This window comes from Thalassophryne amazonica, chromosome 13 (genome assembly GCF_902500255.1).
Source record: "Thalassophryne amazonica chromosome 13, fThaAma1.1, whole genome shotgun sequence".
NCBI lineage: Eukaryota > Metazoa > Chordata > Actinopteri > Batrachoidiformes > Batrachoididae > Thalassophryne > Thalassophryne amazonica.
In genome coordinates, this window is record NC_047115.1 from 2,351,704 (window position 1) to 2,379,077 (window position 27,374).

A 27,374-nucleotide genomic window follows, 5' to 3' on the forward strand; every position below is an offset into this window, starting at 1 on the left:
CAGTGGACTTATCTCTGTGCTTGTTCTGTTGGACCTCAGTGCTGCTTTTGATACTGTTGACCATAAAATTTTATTACAGAGATTAGAGCATGTCATAGGTATTAAAGGCACTGCGCTGCGGTGGTTTGAATCATATTTGTCTAATAGATTACAGTTTGTTCATGTAAATGGGGAATCTTCTTCACAGACTAAAGTTAATTATGGAGTTCCACAAGGTTCTGTGCTAGGACCAATTTTATTCACTTTATACATGCTTCCCTTAGGCAGTATTATTAGACGGTATTGCTTAAATTTTCATTGTTACGCAGATGATACCCAGCTTTATCTATCCATGAAGCCAGAGGACACACACCAATTAGCTAAACTGCAGGATTGTCTTACAGACATAAAGACATGGATGACCTCTAATTTCCTGCTTTTAAACTCAGATAAAACTGAAGTTATTGTACTTGGCCCCACAAATCTTAGAAGCATGGTGTCTAACCAGATCTTTACTCTGGATGGCATTTCCCTGACCTCTAGTAATACTGTGAGAAATCTTGGAGTCATTTTTGATCAGGATATGTCATTCAAAGCGCATATTAAACAAATATGTAGGACTGCCTTTTTGCATTTACGCAATATCTCTAAAATCAGAAAGGTCTTGTCTCAGAGTGATGCTGAAAAACTAATTCATGCATTTATTTCCTCTAGGCTGGACTATTGTAATTCTTTATTATCAGGTTGTCCTAAAAGTTCCCTAAAAAGCCTTCAGTTAATTCAAAATGCTGCAGCTAGAGTACTGACGGGGACTAGCAGGAGAGAGCATATCTCACCCGTGTTGGCCTCTCTTCATTGGCTTCCTGTTAATTCTAGAATAGAATTTAAAATTCTTCTTCTTACTTATAAGGTTTTGAATAATCAGGTCCCATCTTATCTCAGGGACCTCGTAGTACTATATCACCCTAATAGAGCGCTTCGCTCTCAGACTGCAGGCTTACTTGTAGTTCCTAGGGTTTGTAAGAGTAGAATGGGAGGCAGAGCCTTCAGCTTTCAGGCTCCTCTCCTGTGGAACCAGCTCCCAATTCAGATCAGGGAGACAGATACCCTCTCTACTTTTAAGATTAGGCTTAAAACTTTCCTTTTCGCTAAGGCTTATAGTTAGGGCTGGATCGGGTGACCCTGGACTATCCCTTGGTTATGCTGCTTTAGACGTAGACTGTGGGGGGGTTCCCATGATGCACTGTTTCTTTCTCTTTTTGCTCTGTATGCATCACTCCGCATTTAATCATTAGTGATCGATCTCTGCCCCCCTCCACAGCATGTCTTTTTCCTGGTTCTTTCCCTCAGCCCCAACCAGTCTCAGCAGAAGACTGCCCCTCCCTGAGCCTGGTTCTGCTGGAGGTTTCTTCCTGTTAAGAGGGAGTTTTTCCTTCCCACTGTTGCCAAGTGCTTGCTCACAGGGGGTCGTTTTGACCGTTGGGGTTTTTCATGATTGTTGTATGGCCTTGCCTTACAATATAAAGCGCCTTGGGGCAACTGTTTGTTGTGATTTGGCGCTATATAAAAAAAAAGTTGATTGAAAAGTTGATTGATCATCATCACCATCACCATCACCATCATCATAATCACCATCATCATCATCATAATCACCATCATCATCATCATCATCATCACAATCATCATCACCATCATCACTATCTGCACCATCATCATCACCATCGTCATCATCACCACCACAATCACTATCTGCACCATCATCATCACTATTTGCACCATCATCACCATTGTCATCATCATCATCATCATCATCACCATTGTCATCATCACCATAATCATCACCATAATCACTATCTGCACCATTATCGTCACCATCACCATCATCATCATCATCACCATCATCATTACCATAATCACTATTTGCACCATCATCATCATCATCATCATCACCATTGTCATCATCACCATAATCATCACCATAATCACTATCTGCACCATCATCATCACCATCGTCATCATCACCACCACAATCACTATCTGCACCATCATCATCACCATCACCATCATCATCACCATAATCACTATCTGCACCATCATCATCACTATCTGCACCATCATCACCATTGTCATCATCATCATCATCATCATCATCATCATCACCATTGTCATCATCACCATAATCATCACCATAATCACTATCTGCACCATTATCGTCACCATCACCATCATCATTACCATAATCACTATTTGCACCATCATCATCATCATCATTACCATAATCACTATTTGCACCATCATCATCATCATTATCATCATCACCATTGTCATCATCACCATAATCACTATCTACACCATCACCATCGTCATCATCACCACCACAATCACTATCTGCACCATCATCATCACCATCACCATCATCATCACCATCATCATCACTATCTGCACCATCATCATCACTATCTGCACCATCATCACCATTGTCATCATCATCATCATCATCACCATAATCACTATTTGCACCATCATCATCATCATCATCATCATCACCATCACCATTGTCATCATCACCATAATCATCACCATAATCACTATCTGCACCATCATCATCACCATCGTCATCATCACCACCACAATCACTATCTGCACCATCATCATCACCATCACCATCATCATCACCATAATCACTATCTGCACCATCATCACCATTGTCATCATCATCATCATCATCATCATCATCATCATCATTATCATCATCACCATTGTCATCATCACCATAATCATCACCATAATCACTATCTGCACCATCATCATCACCATCGTCATCATCACCACCACAATCACTATCTGCACCATCATCATCACCATCACCATCATCATCACCATAATCACTATCTGCACCATCATCACCATTGTCATCATCATCATCATCATCATCATCATCATCATCATCATCACCATTGTCATCATCACCATAATCATCACCATAATCACTATCTGCACCATTATCGTCACCATCACCATCATCATCACCATCATCATTACCATAATCACTATTTGCACCACCATCATCATCATCATCATCATCATCATCATCATCACCATCACCATAATCACTATCTGCACCATCATCATCACCATCGTCATCATCACCACCACAATCACTATCTGCACCATCATCATCACCATCGTCATCATCACCACCACAATCACTATCTGCACCATCATCATCACCATCACCATCATCATCACCATAATCACTATCTGCACCATCATCACCATTGTCATCATCATCATCATCATCATCATCATCATCATCATCATCACCATTGTCATCATCACCATAATCATCACCATAATCACTATCTGCACCATTATCGTCACCATCACCATCATCATTACCATAATCACTATTTGCACCATCATCATCATCATCATTACCATAATCACTATTTGCACCATCATCATCATCATTATCATCATCACCATTGTCATCATCACCATAATCACTATCTACACCATCACCATCGTCATCATCACCACCACAATCACTATCTGCACCATCATCATCACCATCACCATCATCATCACCATCATCATCACTATCTGCACCATCATCATCACTATCTGCACCATCATCACCATTGTCATCATCATCATCATCATCATCATCATCATCACCATAATCACTATTTGCACCATCATCATCATCATCATCATCATCATCACCATCACCATTGTCATCATCACCATAATCATCACCATAATCACTATCTGCACCATCATCATCACCATCGTCATCATCACCACCACAATCACTATCTGCACCATCATCATCACCATCACCATCATCATCACCATAATCACTATCTGCACCATCATCACCATTGTCATCATCATCATCATCATCATCATCATCATCATCATCATTATCATCATCACCATTGTCATCATCACCATAATCATCACCATAATCACTATCTGCACCATCATCATCACCATCGTCATCATCACCACCACAATCACTATCTGCACCATCATCATCACCATCACCATCATCATCACCATAATCACTATCTGCACCATCATCACCATTGTCATCATCATCATCATCATCATCATCATCATCATCATCACCATTGTCATCATCACCATAATCATCACCATAATCACTATCTGCACCATTATCGTCACCATCACCATCATCATCACCATCATCATTACCATAATCACTATTTGCACCACCATCATCATCATCATCATCATCATCATCATCATCACCATCACCATAATCACTATCTGCACCATCATCATCACCATCGTCATCATCACCACCACAATCACTATCTGCACCATCATCATCACCATCGTCATCATCACCACCACAATCACTATCTGCACCATCATCATCACCATCACCATCATCATCACCATAATCACTATCTGCACCATCATCATCACTATCTGCACCATCATCACCATTGTCATCATCATCATCATCATCATCACCATTGTCATCATCACCATAATCATCACCATAATCACTATCTGCACCATCATCGTCACCATCATCATCACCATCATCATTACCATAATCACTATTTGCACCATCACCATCATCATCACCATCATCATTACCATAATCACTATTTGCACCATCACCATCATCATCATCATCATCATCATTACCATAATCACTATTTGCACCATCATCATCATCATCATCATCATCATCATCACCATTGTCATCATCACCATAATCACTATCTGCACCATCATCGTCACCATCACCATCATCATCACCATCATCATCACCATAATCACTATTTGCACCATCATCATCATCATCATCATCATCACTATCTGCACCATCATCATCATCATCATCATCATCACTATCTGCACCATCATCATCATCATCATCATCATCATCATCATGACACGTTTGCACTGAACTAAGATCTTCATCACTGACAAACCTAACCAGGTTAGTCACTTTAACTACCACATTGGCCAATTTAACCAGGTTAATCACTTCAGTTGAAGTTAATTTTTTTGAATTGTCTCTTTGACAGACAGACAGAGAAACGGGGTGAACTGATGAACAATTCTTTTATTTGAGATGAATCAGTTTTAAACAAACAAAAGAATGATTTAAACACTTTTATGGTTTTCAAGTTTTCCAAATAAAAAAATAGACATTGAAATCAAAATGGTAATAAATTGAGTGTTATGAAATTTTCCCCGAATGTAAACATGGGTACAGTTGTTACCAAAAACACACAGGGTGTTTCAGGGCAATATTCATCTCTCTCTCTCTCTCTTTCTCTCTCTCTCTCACACACACACACACACACACACACACACACACACACACACACACACACACACACACACACACACACACACACACACAGACCCTGAGAGTTGTATTATTTCTTTAAAGATGGTAAAAACGTTCATGTTGAAGTTTATGCATCTTTAACTGCCATACTCTGTGACCTCTGACCTTACAAAATGTCACAAACAAAAGCGTGAATGTCCTAAATTATCCACTCTCACTCACAGACTGTCTGTTTGTTTGTTTGTTTGTTTGTTGTCTTACTTGGTCATGGTTAGAGCCAGGCTGTAGTTGGCCATCTTGATCTTGTTCTGGGCTTCCAGGTGCGTCATCCCCGCCGTGCTGATGCCATCGATGGCAACGATCACGTCGCCCTGGACCAGGTTGCAGTGCGCCGCTTTGCTCCCTGGAGTGATCTGTACCCCCCCAAAACAAACAAACAAATGACAGAAGATGCAGCAGAAGCCAATTCCAGAAAACAATAAACTTTACGTAATTAAATAACTTTAATTAATTATCCCACAAAAAGTAATGAACAAATGAATGCCAGCAGTTATTAATATGCATGACAAAAATAAAATAAATAAAGAAGAATTATTATTACTATCGTAAAGAAGTTTTAAATTAATTACATAAAATATTTGACACACTTGAATTGCCAGTTGTGAGAATTTTAATAAACCTATTAGGAATGAAACCAACACCCTAATTAACATATTTTGTATTTGTCATGTTTGTAAATAAACATTCTGAATATCAACATTAAACAGTCATAAAATATAAAATGTCTCCATCGCAGCGTTGTTATTATGCTAACGTGCTAAATACTAAACAGATGCCTTTTTCTGTCACATTTCTCTCATTATGGTTCATATTCATCCATTCACATGTCTTGCTAAAAGGCACACTGATTATTTTGTAATCTCACTGGGGAACTTAACCTGTGACCCCTTCCTGTAGTCTTTCGGCCACCAGGTGTACCTATAGTGTGAGTATCAAGTGTCAATCATGTATTTTTAAGGCGTTAACTGACGTTTGTCTGACATTTGCACTAAATGAGGTTAACAGGTGTGGATTAAGCTCCGCCCCTTGGGAGATGACCTCTGGCAGGATTTTACTTCACACTGAGGTAACTGGTTGCCATCCAGTTCAAAGAGGTTTCTTTTTTAAATCCCCTGCAGCGTGATCGTGCCTTGCTCAAGGGGACCTCACAGGTAGCTCTTTCAAAGAGATCCTGGAGTCAAACTCCAGCATGTTCCTGCTGCAACACATCTTCAGCTCCAAGAACCAGAAAAATACCTTTGGATGAAAACTAGAAATCCTTTTGTTCTTTGTTTGTTTTTGTTGTTGTTCACTAAATGCTCAATAGTTTTTATTCACTTGTTCCACAAGGGGGCGGAGCATCTAATCTTCACATCAGCGAGGAAGAACCGTCGCCCATGAGGCCTGAAACCATTTCAGACTGCAGCCGTGGTCACTCGTAGATCGTTCAGAAGAAATCTGACTGGAGGGTAAACAACAACAACAACAACAGCAGTCAAATGAACAGTGAGCTTTGGACTGTCAGCTCGTTTCTGTTCCGTGTCTTTGGTTCATGGTTTGGTGGTTGTGTGTCGAATCAGAAGGGACCAAGAGCCTGATTGGCTAAAGTTTTGCCAAATGTGTCAAAAATGTGCACAAACACCACAGCACATGTAAACAACAAACAAACAAACAAAAACCTGCCTGATGACTTACAAACATCAAAGAATACTCCATTCAAATGTCCATATTGTCCATTTAGTGCGTTTGACTTAGTGAATATACAGTTTGGGGTGTGTCCACCCGAGTGCGCAAAATTGTGGTCGGGAACATGGAAAGAGGTGAAGTTTGCAAGGTCACAAGAAGATTGAGCAGGTGCTGGCAGCACCTGTAGTGTGTGTGTTTGACACCTTGGTGGTGACTTACTGCACCTGACAGGCCGACAGGCCGACGCCTCCTCTCACACAGAAAATAAGACAAACAGAAACATATTTAAAGACTTAACAGTTTCCTTTGTGGTGGTTTCTTTATGAATAAATGTCTCTAAGCGTAACACTTGGACCACAATCTGCAGTGAGCACAAAGTGCTAATGCTGCGTTCTGTCAACGGTGCGCTCCACCGCTGACAGAACGCAGCATAATTATTCAGATTGTTTAAATACCGTGGACGGAGCAATAATTCAATGTCTGAAGAAGGAGGGGTTTGAAAGTGCAGCGCGTGAACACACTCACTTACGTGGCAGAGTTCATGCATCAGTAACTACGAGGTGCACAACTGCAAGTCACAATTTCATGTTGAGCTTACAGTTATTAACACGCGCAAGATCCTCATTTACATATTGCAGCATACATCACATGACGGCCCACCGCTAACTGTGCAGTGACTCTTAATAACGCAGCCCAAACTCTGGATCGCAGTAAATCACACAGCAAACACTCGGAGATGTTTGCGTGTTTTTCTTTCACTGAGCGCGAACAGCAGCAACACGGTGGAGGCTCCGCTGTCCCACTTTCACACAGACACACAAACATCTCACTGCACACACACACTGTTACTATGACAACAAATCATCGCTTTGTCCAAATATTTTTGAGCAAGCGCGTATGCACTGAATGTAGCACCCACAGGGGGCGCCGTGACAAAGAGCATTTTGGCATTTTATTGTTTGAATTTCAGTCGGCACTAAAGGTCGGTTTGATTCCTGCTGTCACACAAACTGCTCGACACACAAATGTCAGTGTGACACACAAATGTCAGTGTGACATTATCAACACACACACACACACAGAAACAAACACACAGACACACACAAAAACACACAGACAAAACAAACACATAGATACACACACACGCACAAACACACAGATACACACACACACAAACAAACACACAGACACACACACAGAAACAAACACACAGACACACACAAAAACACACAGACAAAACAAACACATAGATACACACACACGCACAAACACACAGATACACACACACACAAACAAACACACAGACACACACACAGAAACAAACACACAGACACACACAAAAACACACAGACAAAACAAACACATAGATACACACACACGCACAAACACACAGATACACACACACACAAACAAACACACAGACACACACACAGAAACAAACACACAGACACACACAAAAACACACAGACAAAACAAACACACAGATACACACACACGCACACAAGCACACACATACACACACACACACACAAACAAACACAGACACACACACAGAAACATACACACAGACACACACACAAAAACACAGACAAAACAAACACACAGATACACATACACACAAACAAACACAGATACACACACACAAACAAACACACAGACACACAAAGACACATACAGAAACACACAGATACACACACGCACAAACACACAGACACACACACAGATACAAACAACACACAGATACACACACACAGACATACACACAGAAACAAACACATAGACACACACACACAAACAAACACACAGACACACACACAGAAACAAACACACAGATACACACACACAAAAACACAGATACACACACACAAACAAACACACAGACACACACACAGAAACAAACACACAGATACACACACACAAAAACACACAGATACACACACACAAACAAACACACAGATACACACACAAAAACACACAGATACACACACACAAACAAACACACAGACACACACACAGAAACAAACACACAGATACACACACACAAAAACACACAGATACACACACACGCACAAACAAACACACAGATACACACACGCACAAACACACAGACACACACACAGATACAAACAAACACACAGATACACATACACAGACATACACACAGAAACAAACACATAGACACACACACACAAACAAACACACAGACACACACACAGAAACAAACACACAGATACACACACACAAAACACACAGATACACACACACAAACAAACACACAGACACACACACAGAAACAAACACACAGATACACACACACAAAAACACACAGATACACATACACAGACATACACACAGAAACAAACACATAGACACACACACACAAACAAACACACAGACACACACACAGAAACAAACACACAGATACACACACACAAAAACACACAGATACACACACACAAACAAACACACAGACACACACACAGAAACAAACACACAGATACACACACACAAAACACACAGATACACACACACAAACAAACACACAGACACACACACAGAAACAAACACACAGATACACACACAAAAACACACAGATACACACACACGCACAAACAAACACACAGATACACACACGCACAAACACACAGACACACACACAGATACAAACAAACACACAGATACACATACACAGACATACACACAGAAACAAACACACAGACACACACAAAAACACACAGACAAAACAAACACACAGATACACACACACGGACAAACAAACACACAGATACACACACACAAAAACACACAGATACGCACAAACACACAGATACACACACGCACAAACAAACACACAAACACACACACAGATACAAACAAACACAGATACACACGCGCACAAACAAACACAGAGACACACACACACAAACATATACAAACAAAAACACAGACACACAGAGAAACACACAGACAAAGAGGCACACACAGAAAAACAGACACGGAGACACACAGAAACACACACACACAGACACGGAGACACACAGAAACACACACAAACAAACACAGACACACACACAGAAACACACACACACAGACACGGAGACACACAGAAACACACACAAACAAACACAGACACACAAACAGAAACACACACACACACACACAAACATACACAAACAAAAACACAGACACGGAGACAAACACAGAAACACACACAGAGAAACACACACATGCACAAACAAACACAGAGACACACACAGAAACACACACACAAACATACACAAACAAAAACACAGACACGGAGACAAACACAGAAACACACACAGAGAAACACACACAGACACGGAGACACACAGAAACACATATACACAGAGACACAAAGAAACACACACAGACACACAAACACACACACAAACAAACAAACAAACAAACACAGAGACACACACAAACACACACACACACACACACAAACAAACACACAGACACAAAAAACACATGGACACAGACACACGCACAAAAACACAGACACACACACACACAAACACACTGACACGCACAAAAACACACACACAAACAAACACAGACACAGACACACACACATACACAAACAAAAACACAGACACACACACAGACACGGAGACACACACACACACAGACATGGAAACACACACAGAAACACACACAGACACAGAGACACACAGAAAAACACAGACACACACAGACACGGAGACACACACAGAAACACACAGAGACACACAGAAACACACACACAGACACACAGACACAGAGACACACAGAGACACGGAGACATACACAGAAAAACACAGACACACACAGACACGGAGACACACACAGAAACACACAGAGACACACCGAAACACACACACAGACACGGAGACACACACAGAAACACACACAGAATAAAACAGCTTTAATTTTGAGGACAGTGACCTCATGTCAATGAGACTCAAACTAAGGACCTCATTGGTATTGATATTCCAGAGTGATATATATATCACTCTGGAACTGGCCCCAAATCTCAACAGTCAAAATATCAATACCAATGAGGTCCATAGTTATATATATTTATTTATTTATTAGGGCTGGGCAAGTTAGCGTGTTATTATTGCATTAATGCATTAATTAATACCAACAATTTTTTTATCGCACATTGACGCAGTTTTTTTAATTGTTTTTTTTTTTGTAAGAGTCTGTTGCTTACATGCTTTTGTTTTGCAGGTCTGTTGCTGACTGCTGCTGCACTCACAGGAGCCGGTGTGATGAGTCCCTGACCGGAAAAGAAAAGAATTGGTGGATAAACCAACCAACATGGAGAACGGCACGGAACTTTACATGGCCATTTTCATTTTAAAGTGCTTCCAGGCAGCGTAGTCGATAGAAAGATATTTGTAGCCACTGCAAAGCTGAATTTTCTTATCAGTGGAGTACTTTGAGTCTTAAATATCACCTAAATGCAGCACACACACAGCTGATACCAGCAAATCATTCAACGAAACACACTGCGGTGCGAGGCTTTGGCAGACTACGTTAGATGCAGCTTGTGGGAGAACTATAGATAAACAAAGGCAAGAGAGGCTCACAAATGTGACACCGAAATGGATTGCTACAGACTACAGGCCGATTAGTGTTGTGGAGGACGTTGGTCTGAGAGACATAAGAATCCTAACAAATAACAGCATGTATGAGATTCCTTCATGACACATCATAAAGGAGAGGACTGCAAAAGCCACAACTTTACAACGTGCACCTGCTGTTGGTCTCACTGGCGACGACTGGACATCACTGGGTAACCATCATTTAGTGTTTGCAAAACAAAAGTTATGGCACTTTCGTTCATATGGCAGAACCTTTAAAATAAAATTGTGCTATACTCTACAAATTTTTAATCAGTCATATATACATATATATACATACAATGGGGAAAATAAGTATTTGATCCACTGTTGATTGTGCAAGTTTTCCCACCTACAAAGAATGTAGAGGCCTGTAAGTTTTATCATAGGTTCACTTCAACTATGAGAGACAGAATAAAAAATAAAAAAATAAAATAAAATAAAAATCCAGAAAATCACATTGTATGATTTTTAAATAATTTTCACTTTATTGCATGAAATAAGTATTTGACCCACTAGAAAAGCAGACCTTAATATTTGGTAGAAAATCCTTTGTTTGCAGTTCCAGAGGTCAAACGTTTCCTGTAGTTTTTCACCAGGTTTTCACACACTGCAGCAGGGATTTTGGTCCACTCCTCCATATAGATCTTCTCTAGATCTTTCAGGTTTGGAGTTTCAGCTCCCTCCAAAGATTTTCTGTTGAGTTCAGGTCTGGAGACTGGCCAGGCCACTCCAGGACCTTGAAATGCTTCTTATGGAGCCCCTCCTTAGTTGCCCTGGCTGTGTGTTTGGGGTCATTGTCATGCTGAAGACCCAGCCATGACCCATCTTCAATGTTCTTACTGAGGGAAGGAGGTTGTTTGCCAAATCTCACAATACATGACCCCATCCATCCTCCCTTCAATACGGTGCAGTCGTCCTGTCCCCTTTGCAGAAGAGCACCCCCAGAGTATGATGTTTCCACCCCCATGCTTCACGGTTGGGATGGTTTTCTTGGGGTTGTTCTCATTCTCTAAACATGGTAAGTGGAGTTGGTTCCAAAAAGCTCTATTCTGGTCTCATCTGACCACATGACCTTCTCCCATGCCTCCTCTGGATCATCCAGATGGTCACTGGTGAACTTCAAACGGGCCTGGACATGTGCTGGCTTGAGCAGGGGGACCTTGCTGCCCTGCAGGATTTTAAACCATGACAGCATCATGTGTTACTAATGTAATCTTTGTGACTGTGGTCCCAGCTCTCTTCAGGTCATTGACCAGGTCCTCCTGTGTAGTTCTGAGCTTTCTCAGAATCATCCTTACCCCACAAAGTGAGATCTTGCATGGAATCCCAGACCGAGGGAGATTGACAGTCATCTTGTGTTTCTTCCACTTTCTAATAAATAATCATAACAGTTGTTGTCTTCTACCAAGCTGCTTGCCTGTTGTCCTGTAGTCCATCCCAGCCTTGTGCAGGTCTACAGTTTTGTCCCTGGTGTCCTTAGACAGCTCTTTGGTCTTGGCTATGGTGGACAGGTTGGAGTGTGATTGAGTGTGTGAACAGGTGTCTTTTATACAGGTAACAAGTTCAAACAGGTGCAATTAATACAGATAAAGAGTGCAGAATAAGAGGGCTTCTTAAAGAAAAAATAACAGGTCTGTGTGAGACAGAATTCTCGCTGGTTGGTAGGTGATCAAATACTTATTTGCAGCAGTAACATACAAATAAATTATTTAAAAAAATCACACATTGTGATTTCCGGATTTTTTTTTTTCCAGATTATGTCTCTCACAGTGGACATGCACCTAAAATGAAAATTTCAGACCCCTCCATGATTTCTAAGTGAGAGAACTTGCAAAATCGCAGGGTGTTCAAATATTTATTTTACTCACTGTATTATGAGGACTGCTTTCTTCCACCTGCGAAATATAGTGAAGATTCGTCCCATCCTGTCTATGGCTGATGCTGAGACCCTGATTCATGTGTTTGTTTCTTCTAGATTGGACTACTGCAATGTTCTATTGTCTGGTTTACTGCAGTCCAGCATTAGGGTTCTCCAACTGGTTCAAAATGCTGCAGCCAGACTTTTGACACGAAGCAGAAAGTTCGACCACATTACACTCATTTTGGTGTCTCTTCACTGGCTTCCTGTCCCAGTGAGATCAGAGTTTAAGGTTCTGTTACTAAACTATAAAATTGTTTACGGACTGGCACCTCCCTACCTACCTGACCTACTTAAACCCTACGTACCGGCCTGGGCTCTGTGTTGTCAGGATGCAGAACTACTTTGTGTCCCTAGGGTAAATAAAAAGTCTGAAGGCCACAGAGCTTTCTGGAATGATCTAGCAAAAAGTAGTATACTTAAAGTTCATTTTATTAAGTATGCTTCAGTATAAGTATAGCAAGTATACTACAGACTGTGTACTGTTGGTATACTAGAAAGTACACAAATTTAATACTTTTTTGGACTAAACTGGAACATTTCAAGTTTATAAAAGTATATTTTAAAGTTCGTTTTAAGTTTGCAAAAGTACACTTTAAAGTATACAACTCCACTCATCTATATACTATCAATGTACTTGGTATACCCCTCTTGTATGCTTAAAATATACCACACGTACACTTATCAATGTACTTGATCCCTCTCCTATGCTTAAACTATACCACAAGTGCACTTATTGATATACTGCCATTGTATTAGTTGTATACTTTGAGTCCCTATTTTAGTTTATTATCATATACTTAAAGTATACTGTTATACACATTGGTTATTTCACTATTTTACTTTTCATATTTTAATTTTGCTTGGCATATTACTTGTAGTTTACTATTTATATACTGAAAATATACTCCTTAAAGTATTCTTAAAGTTTACTCATACTGTATGTACACAAGAGTGTGATGCATTTAAAAAAATCACAAGACAGAATGTTGAAAACAAGTTTGACATATTTTCAAACATTTCAAAAACAAAGACCTATGAAATCAAGGTTCTTCCTTTATGGAGAAAATTAAAGGAAAAAGTGCATGTAAAATGTAAACATAATGGTCTCTCCAAGATCAAGTCCTTATTTGTAAAAATGTAACATAGTGTCTTTAACTGAGAACTAAAGTCCTTCCTTGTCAAAAAAGGTAAAAGAAAAGTGCGAACCTTTGGAACCAAAAATAAAATAAAAAATCTGTACTTTTGTGACTTCTTTTCAGTTACTTGAGTCAGTGGCTTGTCTTAGTATATCTTGCTCCAAGTGCATAATAAGTGTTAGTACTTTGTGGCAGAAAGAAGTAAAAAGTATACTGAAGTATAAGTATAAGTTTTAGTATTAAAGTATAAGTGCAAGTCTTTGTATTAATGTACTTAGACGCAGACTTTTGTTTATACTTCTCAGTATAAGCCAAGTATACTTCACTATACTATTCTATTCTAACTATAGTTTATAAAAAGTCACCTTCAAGTATACTTCCTCAATTTTAGTAAAAAATAAGTATACTCATAGTACACTTGAATAAACTTCTTTTTGCTAAGGGCTATCCCCCTCTCATGACTGGCATGTAGTATGGAACTATGATTCCTATCCTTTTAATTCATCTTATTTGCAACAGAACAGGTCTCAGCCTCACTTCATCTAAATTGTGGGTCTGTTAGTGAAGCTCAGTTCTAGCGGTCACCTTAGAATTCTCTCTCCTTCCCTGTTGATTTATTGCTGGTGAACTCATACCTCAGGTGTTGTTATTTTGAGCCGACTGATTCTGCTCTTTTTCTCTCTGTCCAAGGCACTGATGACATCACTCATTGTTGACAGCTGCACATCACGGGGTGCTGGACTGACCACAAGATGCCCTGGCTGAAGCTGATGCAGCACACTGCAGTCTGCTTTTGGAATGTACTCTTACATGATGACTTGATGGGTGGACTCTGCATCCCAGGGAGCCGGACGACCCCCTGCTGGTGACTGTCTGCTCATCTCAATAACGCACTTTGTTTTTGATGTTACTCTGTTTCCTGTTTTTTCAGCTTTGCAAAACCTTGTAACTGGTATCATGGCCCAAGCAGAAGGTCACCCCTTTGAGTTTGGTCTGCTTGAGGTTTCTTCCTCAAATCATCAGAGAGAGTTTTTTCTTACCACTGTCGCCTGTGTTCTCGCTCTGGGGTTTGGTAAGGTTAGACCTTACTTCTGTGAAGCACCTTGAGGCAACTTTGTTGTGATTTGGTGCTATATAAATGAAAATAAAGAAATGAATTGAAATTGAGAATATTGAGAATAAGGTTGACTGAGTGACAACCTTTTAAGACACCACTTTGTTATGAAATGTCAGAAACACGCAAGTAAATAATAATAATAATAATAATAATAATAATAATAATAAGAAGAAGAAGAAGAAGAAGAAGAAGAAGAAGAATCTTTAACAAATGTAGGTTTTATTTTGGGGAAATGTAATCGTTTGATTTGATTCCCTGTTTATTTATTTGTTTGTTGTTTTGGCGTTTGATGGTGAATGTTTGATTTCTTTGAATGGTTTTTAAGTTTGCTGTATGCACGTTCTGTGCACAGAGTCTAAAGGTGACCGAGGTTCTTTTGTAATGACTCAGACTTGGACTCTGAGCAGACGTGGGACAGACGTGGGACAGACTTGTCTGCGGTTCAACCAACAAACCCGAGAGGAACTACATCCTGATCTGCTGCCTCATGCTGCAGATTTAACGCTGCTGCTGATCCCTGCTGGGTTTCAGGTTCAGAGCCCAGCCTGGAGTCCTCAGACTGATCCCTGCTGACAGACGGCGACTTGTGTTCTGGATGAGAAGCACTGAAGTCATTCTGTAAATTTAAAAATGTCAAACGGCCACAAAGACTTTCAGCCGTCAGTTTGTCTCCACAGAATCAGAACCCGACTCCGAGGGATCAGAGTCCATTCAAACCAGGATTCAAACAGACACACTGGAACCTTCTCAGGCCCCAAACCGTGCCTCTGCTATATGACAGTTAGTTAGTTAGTTAGTTACATATGTGTCCCTGTGACAGACTGACTTCCTGTCCAGGGTGTCCTGTGTCTGCTGGGACAGGTTCTAGCCCCTGTGACCCTTAAGTGGAGTAAGCGGTTGAAGATGAGTGAGTGTGTGCGAGCGCTGGCACAGTGGCTTAGTGATTAGCACTGAGGCCTCATAGTAAGAAGGTTGCAGGGTCGGTTCCCGTCCTTTCTGTGTGGAGTTTGCATGTTCTCCCCATGTCTGTGTGGGTTTCCTCCCACAATCAAAAACCTGCTTATTTAGGGTCTGCTCCTTTTTCTGCCCCTGAGCAAGGCAGCATCTCTACATCTGGAGTTGGTCCCTGGGTGCCGGACTGTGGCTGCACACTGCCCCTAGTGGTTGGATTGTGTCTAACTGTAATTAGGATGGTTAAATGCAGAGGACAAGTTTTGTTGTATGTATGTCCAATGAGAATAAAGACTCTATTAGTGTACAGCTTTATCCATCATTAAAAATTCAAAGGTGCACACAGCTTTATGACATCAGCTCAAAGTGTCTTTAATCTGCAGTAAATGACAAAATAAATTGAGTAAAAATATTTAAAAAATATGATGGATTTCACAACGTTTCACACTGACATCAACAGGCAGGAGTTCAATCAGTCATTAAGAAACAAGAAACATGACCTGAGTGGACCACAATGAGGGAAGCCACCAAGAAGACAAGAAGAAGGAGTTCGAACCTTCAGTGCCTGTGACTGGAGAATCTGCCCAGTGCTGTCCCAGCCACAGTTACATGGTTGAAAAGAACACGGAGGACCTGTAGACGGGAGTGTCTCACGTCTCCTGGCAAACCTGAGCCTAGACTTCAAGTTTTCTTTCAAAGTCTCTCAACGTATCCTGTTTGGGGTGACAGAGGTCAACAGAGCCTGTCCCAGCACACACCAAAACCCAAGACCGACCATCAGGCAAACCGCGGCAGACTTTCAGAACCACAGTCCGTCTGCAGAGCAAACCACTGCCCCACCGTGACACAAACAGCACAACCAACCAGTTATATGAAAATAAGACTGATTTTTATTTCATTTTTTAAAAAATGGTCATAATGAGACAAATTTGGATGAGTCCTTTTTTTTCTCCCAAACTGAGCACAAAATGTCCAAAATGTGACACAGATTTAAAAACAGAGTTTAGCTTCAGTGTTACGCAGCTTTTGTGCACTAAAAAAAGCATCATAAAGTGTGGGCCCGGGGGCCACATAAGGACAGCTGCACACCTCGTCTTTTTTTAATAAACCCACATATAATGATGGTATTTTATGAGACAGTACACTCTAAAAATTGTCTCAATGAGGAAAAAGTGATGTAACAATTTGCAGAAGTTATTTCTACTTAACTAGAGACGTCTTGTGGCATTAAATCAGTTAAAAGTTTAAATAACTAAGCTGAAAAAACTTTTAAAAAATGATGCAAATTTTGACAAATTTTTCTCTTTGAGACAGCACTTCGTTTTTTAGAGTGTGTGACCCACACACACACACACACACACACACACACACACACACACACACACACACACACACACACACACACACACACACACACACACTTTAAGAACTTTTCTGAGGATTTTGGGCAATTATTCCCCAAAAGGTCCATGTGGTGGATACTAGAATGGTGAGTGTCTGTCTGTCTGGAGCTAGATTGTAAAAACCGATTGTTGTCCCCTGGACGCCATCCAGTTTCTTCACAACTTGGTTCAACGAAACTCACACACAACTTTTTAATGAATCCAGCTGAGATTTCATTTCCTTTGTATTTGTGATGTGACTAAACACACAGCAGCGGCCTCTAGTGGCTACCACAACCCAACAATTAGCAACAAAGCTTCACAAGCATTTTAAGAGGCCTGTTTGTATTTGTTCCATCTTCTACTTATTGTTAAGAGGCCACATCATGGACCAAAGCCGGAGCTTCACTGGTCCTCACCAGGATCTACCAGAACCCAACATTTCAGAGTGGGACATGTAGCCGTGTACACAAAGTTAGAGAAATGTTGTGACCCCACGCACGGACCCACTGACTGACTTAGTGACTGACTGACTCCATTACTGACTCACTGACTGATTGGTTGATCCACTCCACTAACTGGCTTTTTCATTGACTAAGTGACTCACTGAGTGCGTGACTCAGTGAGTGTTCCACTGAGTGACTGACCCACTGTTTGACTCAATGACTGACTGATTCACTGACTGACCCACTGACTGATTCACTGACTAACTGACCCACTGATTGATTAACTGACTGACCCACTGACTGATTCACTGACTGACTCACTGACTGATTCACTGACTGACTCACTGTGTGACTGACTCACTGAGTGACTGACTCACTGACTGATTCACTGAGTGACTGACTCATTGTTTGACTCACTGACTGATTCAATGACTGTTTAAATAATCCACTGTTTGACTCATTAAGTGACTGATTCACTGACTCCATTTATGCTGCACCTGTCCTGTTAATTGCATACAATGTTCCTGTTGTGATGACATCACAGAGACTGTTATGAATCAATTTGTCTATTAAAAAACACTCAACATCAAACGACAATCTGCATGTGTGTGTCTGTCTGTGTGTGTGTGTGCCGTGTGTGTGTCTGTCTGTGTGCCCGTGTGTGTGTGTCTGTGTCTGTCTGTGAGTGTGTGTGTCTGTCTGTGTACCCATGTGTGTGTCTGTCTGTGTGTGTGTGTGTCTGTCTGTGTACCCATGTGTGTGTCTGTCTGTGTGTGTGTGTGCCGTGTGTGTGTCTGTCTGTGTGCCCATGTGTGTGTCTGTCTGTGTGTGTGTGTGTGTGTGCCGTGTGTGTGTGTGTGTGCCTGTGTGTGTGTGTCTGTCTGTGAGTGTGTGTGTGTGTGCCGTGTGTGTGTGTGTGTGCCTGTGTGTGTGTGTCTGTCTGTGAGTGTGTGTGTCTGTGTCTGTCTGTGAGTGTGTGTGTCTGTCTGTGTACCCATGTGTGTGTCTGTCTGTGTGTGTGTGTGCCGTGTGTGTGTCTGTCTGTGTGCCCATGTGTGTGTCTGTCTGTGTGTGTGTGTGTGTGTGCCGTGTGTGTGTGTGTGTGCCTGTGTGTGTGTGTCTGTCTGTGAGTGTGTGTGTGTGTGCCGTGTGTGTGTGTGTGTGCCTGTGTGTGTGTGTCTGTCTGTGAGTGTGTGTGTCTGTCTGTGTGTGTGTGTGTGTGTGTGTGTGTGTGCCGTGTGTGTGTGCCTGTGTGTGTGTGTCTGTCTGTGAGTGTGTGTGTCTGTCTGTGTGCCCGTGTGTGTGTGTGTGTGTGTGTGCCTGTGTGTGTGTCTGTCTGTGTGCCCGTGTGTGGGTGTGCCTGTGTGTGTGTCTGTCTGTGTGTGTGTGTGTGTCTGTCTGTGTGTGTGTGTGTGTGTGTGCCGTGTGTGTGTGTGTGTGCCTGTGTGTGTGTGCCTGTCTGTGAGTGTGTGTGTCTGTCTGTGTGTGTGTGTGTGTGTGTGTGTGTGCCTGTGTGTGTGTCTGTCTGTGTGCCCGTGTGTGGGTGTGCCTGTGTGTGTGTCTGTCTGTGTGTGTGTGTGTGTCTGTCTGTGTGTGTGTGTGTGTGTGTGTGCCGTGTGTGTGTGTGTGTGCCTGTGTGTGTGTGCCTGTCTGTGAGTGTGTGTGTCTGTCTGTGTGTGTGTGTGTGTGTGTGTGTGTGCCTGTGTGTGTGTCTGTCTGTGTGCCCGTGTGTGGGTGTGCCTGTGTGTGTGTCTGTCTGTGTGTGTGTGTGTGTCTGTCTGTGTGTGTGTGTGTGTGTGTGTGTGTGTGTGTGTGCCGTGTGTGTGTGTGTGTGTGCCTGTGTGTGTGTGCCTGTCTGTGAGTGTGTGTGTCTGTCTGTGTGCCCGTGTGTGTGTGTGTGTGTGTGTGTGTGCCTGTGTGTGTGTCTGTCTGTGTGCCCGTGTGTGTGTGTGTGTGTGTGGGTGTGCCTGTGTGTGTGTCTGTCTGTGTGTGTGTGTGTAGTTTGACGCTGCTGCATGAAACCGAGGTCAAATGCAATAAGAAAAAATGACAACAACAACAAAAAACCCATGTAGAGCCGTCAGACGGGCGTCCAGACGAGGTTCTTACCCTGGAGACGGTCAGTGGCATGTTGAAGTCCTTCCCGCCCTGCAGCCTGAAGCCCCAGGGCCCGGGGCCCGGCAGAGACACGTTGTAGGTGCTCATTCTCACACAGTTCCTCCCAAATCAACCAGTCTTTAAATCAACGCTTGGGCACGCCCACTTCAGCTGGAGGTACGGCTGAAAGACCACAGAGCAACAGACGTCAACAAACAAACAAACAAACAAAGCCAGGTCAGCATGCACCACCCACAGAATGGTTTTCACACCAGAAAGTGGTCTGCTGAGACGAGGAGGACGAGGACTCGCCAGCTCGCAGGAGCTGAAGTGTCAGACCAGGAATAGATACAGATAGCACTGTTGCATTGTGGGGGGTGGACGGGTGAGGCTGGGTGAGGCGGGGTGGAGGGAGGTGGAAGACAAGGAGGGGGGTGGACTTATATGGTGTGAAAGCGGACACCTGGTATGCCAGGCTCGCTGTGAATCACTGCGGCTAATATAGACCCAACAGATGCTTCTGGACCCCATCAGGACCACCAGGTCCAGAGTGTCCCCAGGACCCGAGCAGGGACCACGACGGCACACGTCTCCTTATCTCAGCGCCGATAACACTCGGCAAGTGGCTATGATAGCGTAAAGGTCAGGAGTAGGTCACAGGTTCAAATCCTCTTCCGATGGTCCTTTCAGCAAAGCATCAAAACCACACAGACCTGCTCTTTAATCAACATCCTGAACTTGTTTCTGATGGATTCATTTACTTACAGTTTTATTAATAACATTTCTGGGGATTAAAAAAACTTTTGGTGAAAAGTCAAAATTTCAAAGATTATCATCTGATTTTTAATAATCAGTTATAAGACAGCTGGGGCTGGACCCAAGTCCAACGAGACAATCGGGCACTCACCTTTTCCATGAGGCCCTCCCAGTTTTTCGTTTGGAATTGGTCACTCCCCAAATGATTAAAGTGAACATGAATATTTAAAATATACCTTAAAATAAAAACATTGTGAGTTCATAAAAAAGTAACAATCAACAATAACGGCATGGGCGGCACGGTGGCTTAGTGATTAGCACTGAGGCCTCATAGTAAGAAGGTCATCGGTTCGATTCCCGGCCTCTCTGTGTGCAGTTTGCATGCTCTCCCAGTGTCTGTGTGGGTTTCCTCCCACAGTCAAAAACCTGCTTATTTAGGGTCTGCTCCTTTCTCTGCCCTGAGCAAGGCAGCGTCTCTACATCTGGAGTTGGTCCCCAGGTGCTGGACTGTGGCTGCACACTGCCCCTAGTGGTTGGACTGTGTCCAACTGTAATTAGGATGTTTAAATGCAGAGGACAAATTTCAGGCTCTATTCTATATCAAATATGCTTATTTCAAAATCATTAAAATTTCTCATTTAAGGAGCTGTTTGATTTTCTTCATATTGAAATACAGTGAAATAATTAATTATCAATTATATTAAAACAACAATAATCAGAAAACAAAACAAGAAATGAAATAAAAATCCTGCAGTGAAATTACACTTTTATATAAAAACAAATATTTTGACAAACGTGAAAGAGTGAGAGAAAGAAAGAGAGAGAGACAGAGAGAGAGAAAGAAAGAGTGTGAAAGACAATGATATAAAATCAACCACAACAAACAACACTTAAAAAACTAAGTCCTAGTAGTCCATGAGCAGCTGCCCCCTCTCAGTTCACAGAGTGCCCCCCAACGTCCACACGGCCTCAAACTCCCCCACCAATGAGCTGTATGCAAACTCCAGCCTGAGTAGAGAAGCTTGATTCTTCGACTGGACTGGGTTGCTTGACGCGAGGACGTTTCGCTTCAAAATGCAGAAGCTTCCTCAGGTAAAATTCTTGCTCAGTTAGTCTGACTTCTGTCTGAACCTTCTGGGGTCAGACAGAAGTCAGAGAAGGGTCAGACAGAAGTCAGACTAACTGAGCAAGAATTCTACTATGGAAACCACCTGGACAACTGAGAGCCTACACAGAGATGTCAGACGAGGGCAGGTCAGCCACAGGTGCTCCAGGGTCTCCTCTGCTGAGAAGAAGTCACACTGACCGCTCAAGCCTGGGTCAAAGTGGGTTACATGTCTGTTCGTAGCCACGGCTCCATGCACCAACCTCCACTGGAGATTAGCACAGTGCTTCTCAATAGGAGGGCAGTACAGGGACCTCCAGCTGCCTCTGGGAGACGCCCCCGGGGCCAACACACCCGACCACCTGGACTCCACAGTGACAGCCAACTTGGCTCTGTGGCGGACTTTAGTGACCATCATGTATATGTCCTTCTTTTCCACTGTAGCCATAGCTGAGAAAACTGTGAAGGATGACAATATTCCCGTCGGCTCTGACTGCAGTCCTGCAACACGCACAGACAGTGAAGGAAATGGCACAGGGTGGACCCGCGGATGGAGTCTGTAAATTTCCAAGGCTTCTCTGAAGTGTTGCGGCAGCCCACTCCTAACCTCACACAAAAGCCGTTCCATCACTCGCTGAGACCTGATCCCGGTCTCCTGATACAGCTGAGCAGCATTTTTCCAACTGTCCTCTGCCCTCAGGTCGGCCAGCCTGGTCAGTCCTGCTTCTACAAAAGCTTGTTTCAGCTGGGGGGATTCCAACAGGCCACTGCTAATTACGGGGTTATGAAAAAGTGGTTCTTCTCCTGCACATCCATATGGCTCCTCTCGTGAAAACAACAACACCGAGCTCCAGGCTTTCAGTACAGAATGGTAAAAGCCTGTTGTTCCCACGAGCTCCACACCAGTCAGGTCCATCAGAATCAAATGTCTGTAATAACCAAGTCCTCCAACTCTGCGAAGCAGAATGGCCACCATCTCTGTCCACAACTGCTGTGGGCTGTAAAGCAGCCGCTGCACAGTCTGTAAACGAAGGGCCACCACTCGACTGATGATATCTATCAACACCTGCCCACCTTCATCCACGGGCAAGCTCAAAACATCCGCCTTTAGCCAGAGAAACCCACCCCAGAAGAAATCCATCAGCTTCCTCTGTATATTCACCACCACAGAGTCCGGAGGCTGCAGAACAGTGAAACAATGCCACAGACAGGAGGCAGCCAGGGTGTTGACCACCAGAGTCCTCCCCCAATAAGACAGCTGGGGCTGGACCCAAGTCCAACAAGACAATCGGCCATCACCTTTTCCACAAGGCCCTCCCAGTTTTTCATTTGGAATTGGTCACTCCCCAGGAACACACCCGGGTACTTAAGCCCCTCTGCGCTCTATTGCAGTCCTGCTGGAAGGATCGGTCTCACCTGATGGTCCCACTGACCGAGAAGGAAACCCTCACACTTGGCCCAGTTCACCCATGCAGATGAGGCCCGTTCATACAAAGACAACTTTTGTCCTAAAGTGTCCAGGTCTTCCTGTGACGATATGACGATAATCTTGGCATCAGAATTTTGGCTCTCTGTTGGGACTGTTTACACAGAGACTGCTACCTGCTGCTTTGGACTTGAACTAACAGTCTTTTTCAAGACTTTTTTACTTTTTTACCTTTTTACTTTTTTTTACTTTTTTACTGTGCTCCAACGCCTAAGGAAGACCTAACGGTCGAAACATCGCGACGGAGCACTTTTATCAGCTAACTTTCATCAGCGTTGGCAAGCTAACTAGCTTGCTAACGCTTTCGTTTTTATTTTATTTTTTTTTATTTTTATTTTTTATTTTATTTTAGCACCGTTGTCGTGCGTTCGCTGTTGTTGTGCGTTGCCTGTGCTGCTTCATGGCCTGTTTGGTGCCTTGATTGGGGCACTCCTTCTGCTGAATCACCTCTAAATTATTTACACATTATTCACTTTGTGTGTTTTTAGGAATCCGCTAGGTTGCGTAGCTACTAGCTCTTAGCCAATTTAGCATGGCGGCTTCTCCTGTCTCTCCCGTACTTTTCTGCTCTGGGTGTGAAATGTTTAGTTATTCCTCGGCCTCCTTTAGCAGTAACGGTACTTGTAATAAGTGCAGCTTATTCGTAGCTTTGGAGGCCAGGCTGGGCGAATTGGAGACTCGGCTCCGCACCGTGGAAAATTCTACAGCTAGCCAGGCCCCTGTAGTCGGTGCGGACCAAGGTAGCTTAGCTGCCGTTAGTTCCCCCCTGGCAGATCCCGTGCAGTTGGGAAAGCAGGCTGACTGGGTGACTGTGAGGAGGAAGCGTAGCCCTAAACAGAAGCCCCGTGTACACCGCCAACCCGTTCACATCTCTAACCGTTTTTCCCCACTCGACGATACACTCGCCGAGGATCAAACTCTGGTTATTGGCGACTCTGTTTTGAGAAATGTGAAGTTAGCGACACCAGCAACCATAGTCATTTGTCTTCCGGGGGCCAGAGCAGGCGACATTGAAGGAAATTTGAAACTGCTGGCTAAGGCTAAGCGTAAATTTGGTAAGATTGTAATTCACGTCGGCAGTAATGACACTCGGTTACGCCAATCGGAGGTCACTAAAATTAACATTAAATCGGTGTGTAACTTTGCAAAAACAATGTCGGACTCTGTAGTTTTCTCTGGGCCCCTCCCCAATCAGACCGGGAGTGACATGTTTAGCCGCATGTTCTCCTTGAATTGCTGGCTGTCTGAGTGGTGTCCAAAAAATGAGGTGGGCTTCATTGATAATTGGCAAAGCTTCTGGGGAAAACCTGGTCTTGTTAGGAGAGACGGCATCCATCCCACTTTGGATGGAGCAGCTCTCATTTCTAGAAATCTGGCCAATTTTCTTGGATCCTCCAAACTGTGACTGTCCAGCGTTGGGACCAGGAGGCAGAGCTGTGGTCTTATACACCTCTCTGCAGCTTCTCTCCCCCTGCCATCCCCTCATTACCCCATCCCCGTAGAGACGGTGCCTGCTCCCAGACCACCAATAACCAGCAAAAATCTATTTAAGCATAAAAATTCAAAAAGAAAAAATAATATAGCACCTTCAACTGCACCACAGACTAAAACAGTTAAATGTGGTCTATTAAACATTAGGTCTCTCTTTTCTAGGTCCCTGTTGGTAAATGATATAATAATTGATCAACGTATTGATTTATTCTGCCTAACAGAAACCTGGTTACAGCAGGATGAATATGTTAGTTTAAATGAGTCAACACCCCCGAGTCACACTAACTGTCAGAATGCTCGTAGCACGGGCCGGGGCGGAGGATTAGCAGCAATCTTCCATTCCAGCTTATTAATTAATCAAAAACCTAGACAGAGCTTTAATTCATTTGAAAGCTTGTCTCTTAGTCTTGTCCATCCAAATTGGAAGTCCCAAAAACCAGTTTTATTTGTTATTATCTATCGTCCACCTGGTCGTTACTGTGAGTTTCTCTGTGAATTTTCAGACCTTTTGTCTGACTTAGTGCTTAGCTCAGATAAGATAATTATAGTGGGCGATTTTAACATCCACACAGATGCTGAGAATGACAGCCTCAACACTGCATTTAATCTATTATTAGACTCTATCGGCTTTGCTCAAAAAGTAAATGAGTCCACCCACCACTTTAATCATATCTTAGATCTTGTTCTGACTTATGGTATGGAAATAGAAGACTTAACAGTATTCCCTGAAAACTCCCTTCTGTCTGATCATTTTTTAATAACATTTACATTTACTCTGATGGACTACCCTGCAGTGGGGAATAAGTTTCATTACACTAGAAGTCTTTCAGAAAGCGCTGTAACTAGGTTTAAGGATATGATTCCTTCTTTATGTTCTCTAATGCCATATACCAACACAGTGCAGAGTAGCTACCTAAACTCTGTAAGGGAGATAGAGTATCTCGTCAATAGTTTTACATCCTCATTGAAGACAACTTTGGATGCTGTAGCTCCTCTGAAAAAGAGAGCTTTAAATCAGAAGTGTCTGACTCCGTGGTATAACTCACAAACTCGTAGCTTAAAGCAGATAACCCGTAAGTTGGAGAGGAAATGGCGTCTCACTAATTTAGAAGATCTTCACTTAGCCTGGAAAAAGAGTTTGTTGCTCTATAAAAAAGCCCTCCGTAAAGCTAGGACATCTTTCTACTCATCACTAATTGAAGAAAATAAGAACAACCCCAGGTTTCTTTTCAGCACTGTAGCCAGGCTGACAAAGAGTCACTCTATTGAGCTGAGTATTCCATTAACTTTAACTAGTAATGACTTCATGACTTTCTTTGCTAACAAAATTTTGACTATTAGAGAAAAAATTACTCATAACCATCCCAAAGATGTATCGTTATCTTTGGCTGCTTTCAGTGATGCCGGTATTTGGTTAGACTCTTTCTCTCCGATTGTTCTGTCTGAGTTATTTTCATTAGTTACTTCATCCAAACCATCAACATGTTTATTAGACCCCATTCCTGCCAGGCTGCTCAAGGAAGTCCTACCATTATTTAATGCTTCAATCTTAAATATGATCAATCTATCTTTGTTAGTTGGTTATGTACCACAGGCCTTTAAGGTGGCAGTAATTAAACCATTACTTAAAAAGCCATCACTTGACCCAGCTATCTTAGCTAATTATAGGTCAATCTCCAACCTTCCTTTTCTCTCAAAGATTCTTGAGAGGGTAGTTGTAAAACAGCTAACTGATCACCTGCAGAGGAACGGTCTATTTGTGTTGGGAAGGTGTCGTAGCACGGACCCACAACAGGGGGCGCAAATG

The 27,374-nt window shown here is 42.5% G+C and overlaps 1 protein-coding gene across 6 annotated transcripts in view; it reads right to left on the bottom strand.

Moving 5' to 3' along the window:
* The window catches only part of ldb3a (LIM domain binding 3a), a 75,437-nt gene extending 54,329 nt beyond the window's left edge, over positions 1 to 21,108 (bottom strand). The window contains exons 1-3 of one of the 6 annotated variants that reach the window (XM_034184519.1): positions 21,002 to 21,106; positions 20,742 to 20,907; positions 5,582 to 5,733 (exon numbers count right to left, since the gene is read on the bottom strand). In XM_034184519.1, the coding sequence (XP_034040410.1) occupies positions 5,582 to 5,733; positions 20,742 to 20,837 (248 nt within the window). In that variant the 5' untranslated portion in view covers positions 20,838 to 20,907; positions 21,002 to 21,106. Of the gene's footprint in view, positions 1 to 5,581; positions 5,734 to 20,741 lie in introns of all 6 variants that reach the window. The other 5 variants (XM_034184521.1, XM_034184518.1, XM_034184520.1 and 2 more) reach the window with 5 other exon arrangements.
* Positions 21,109 to 27,374: the final 6,266 nt, after the last annotated feature.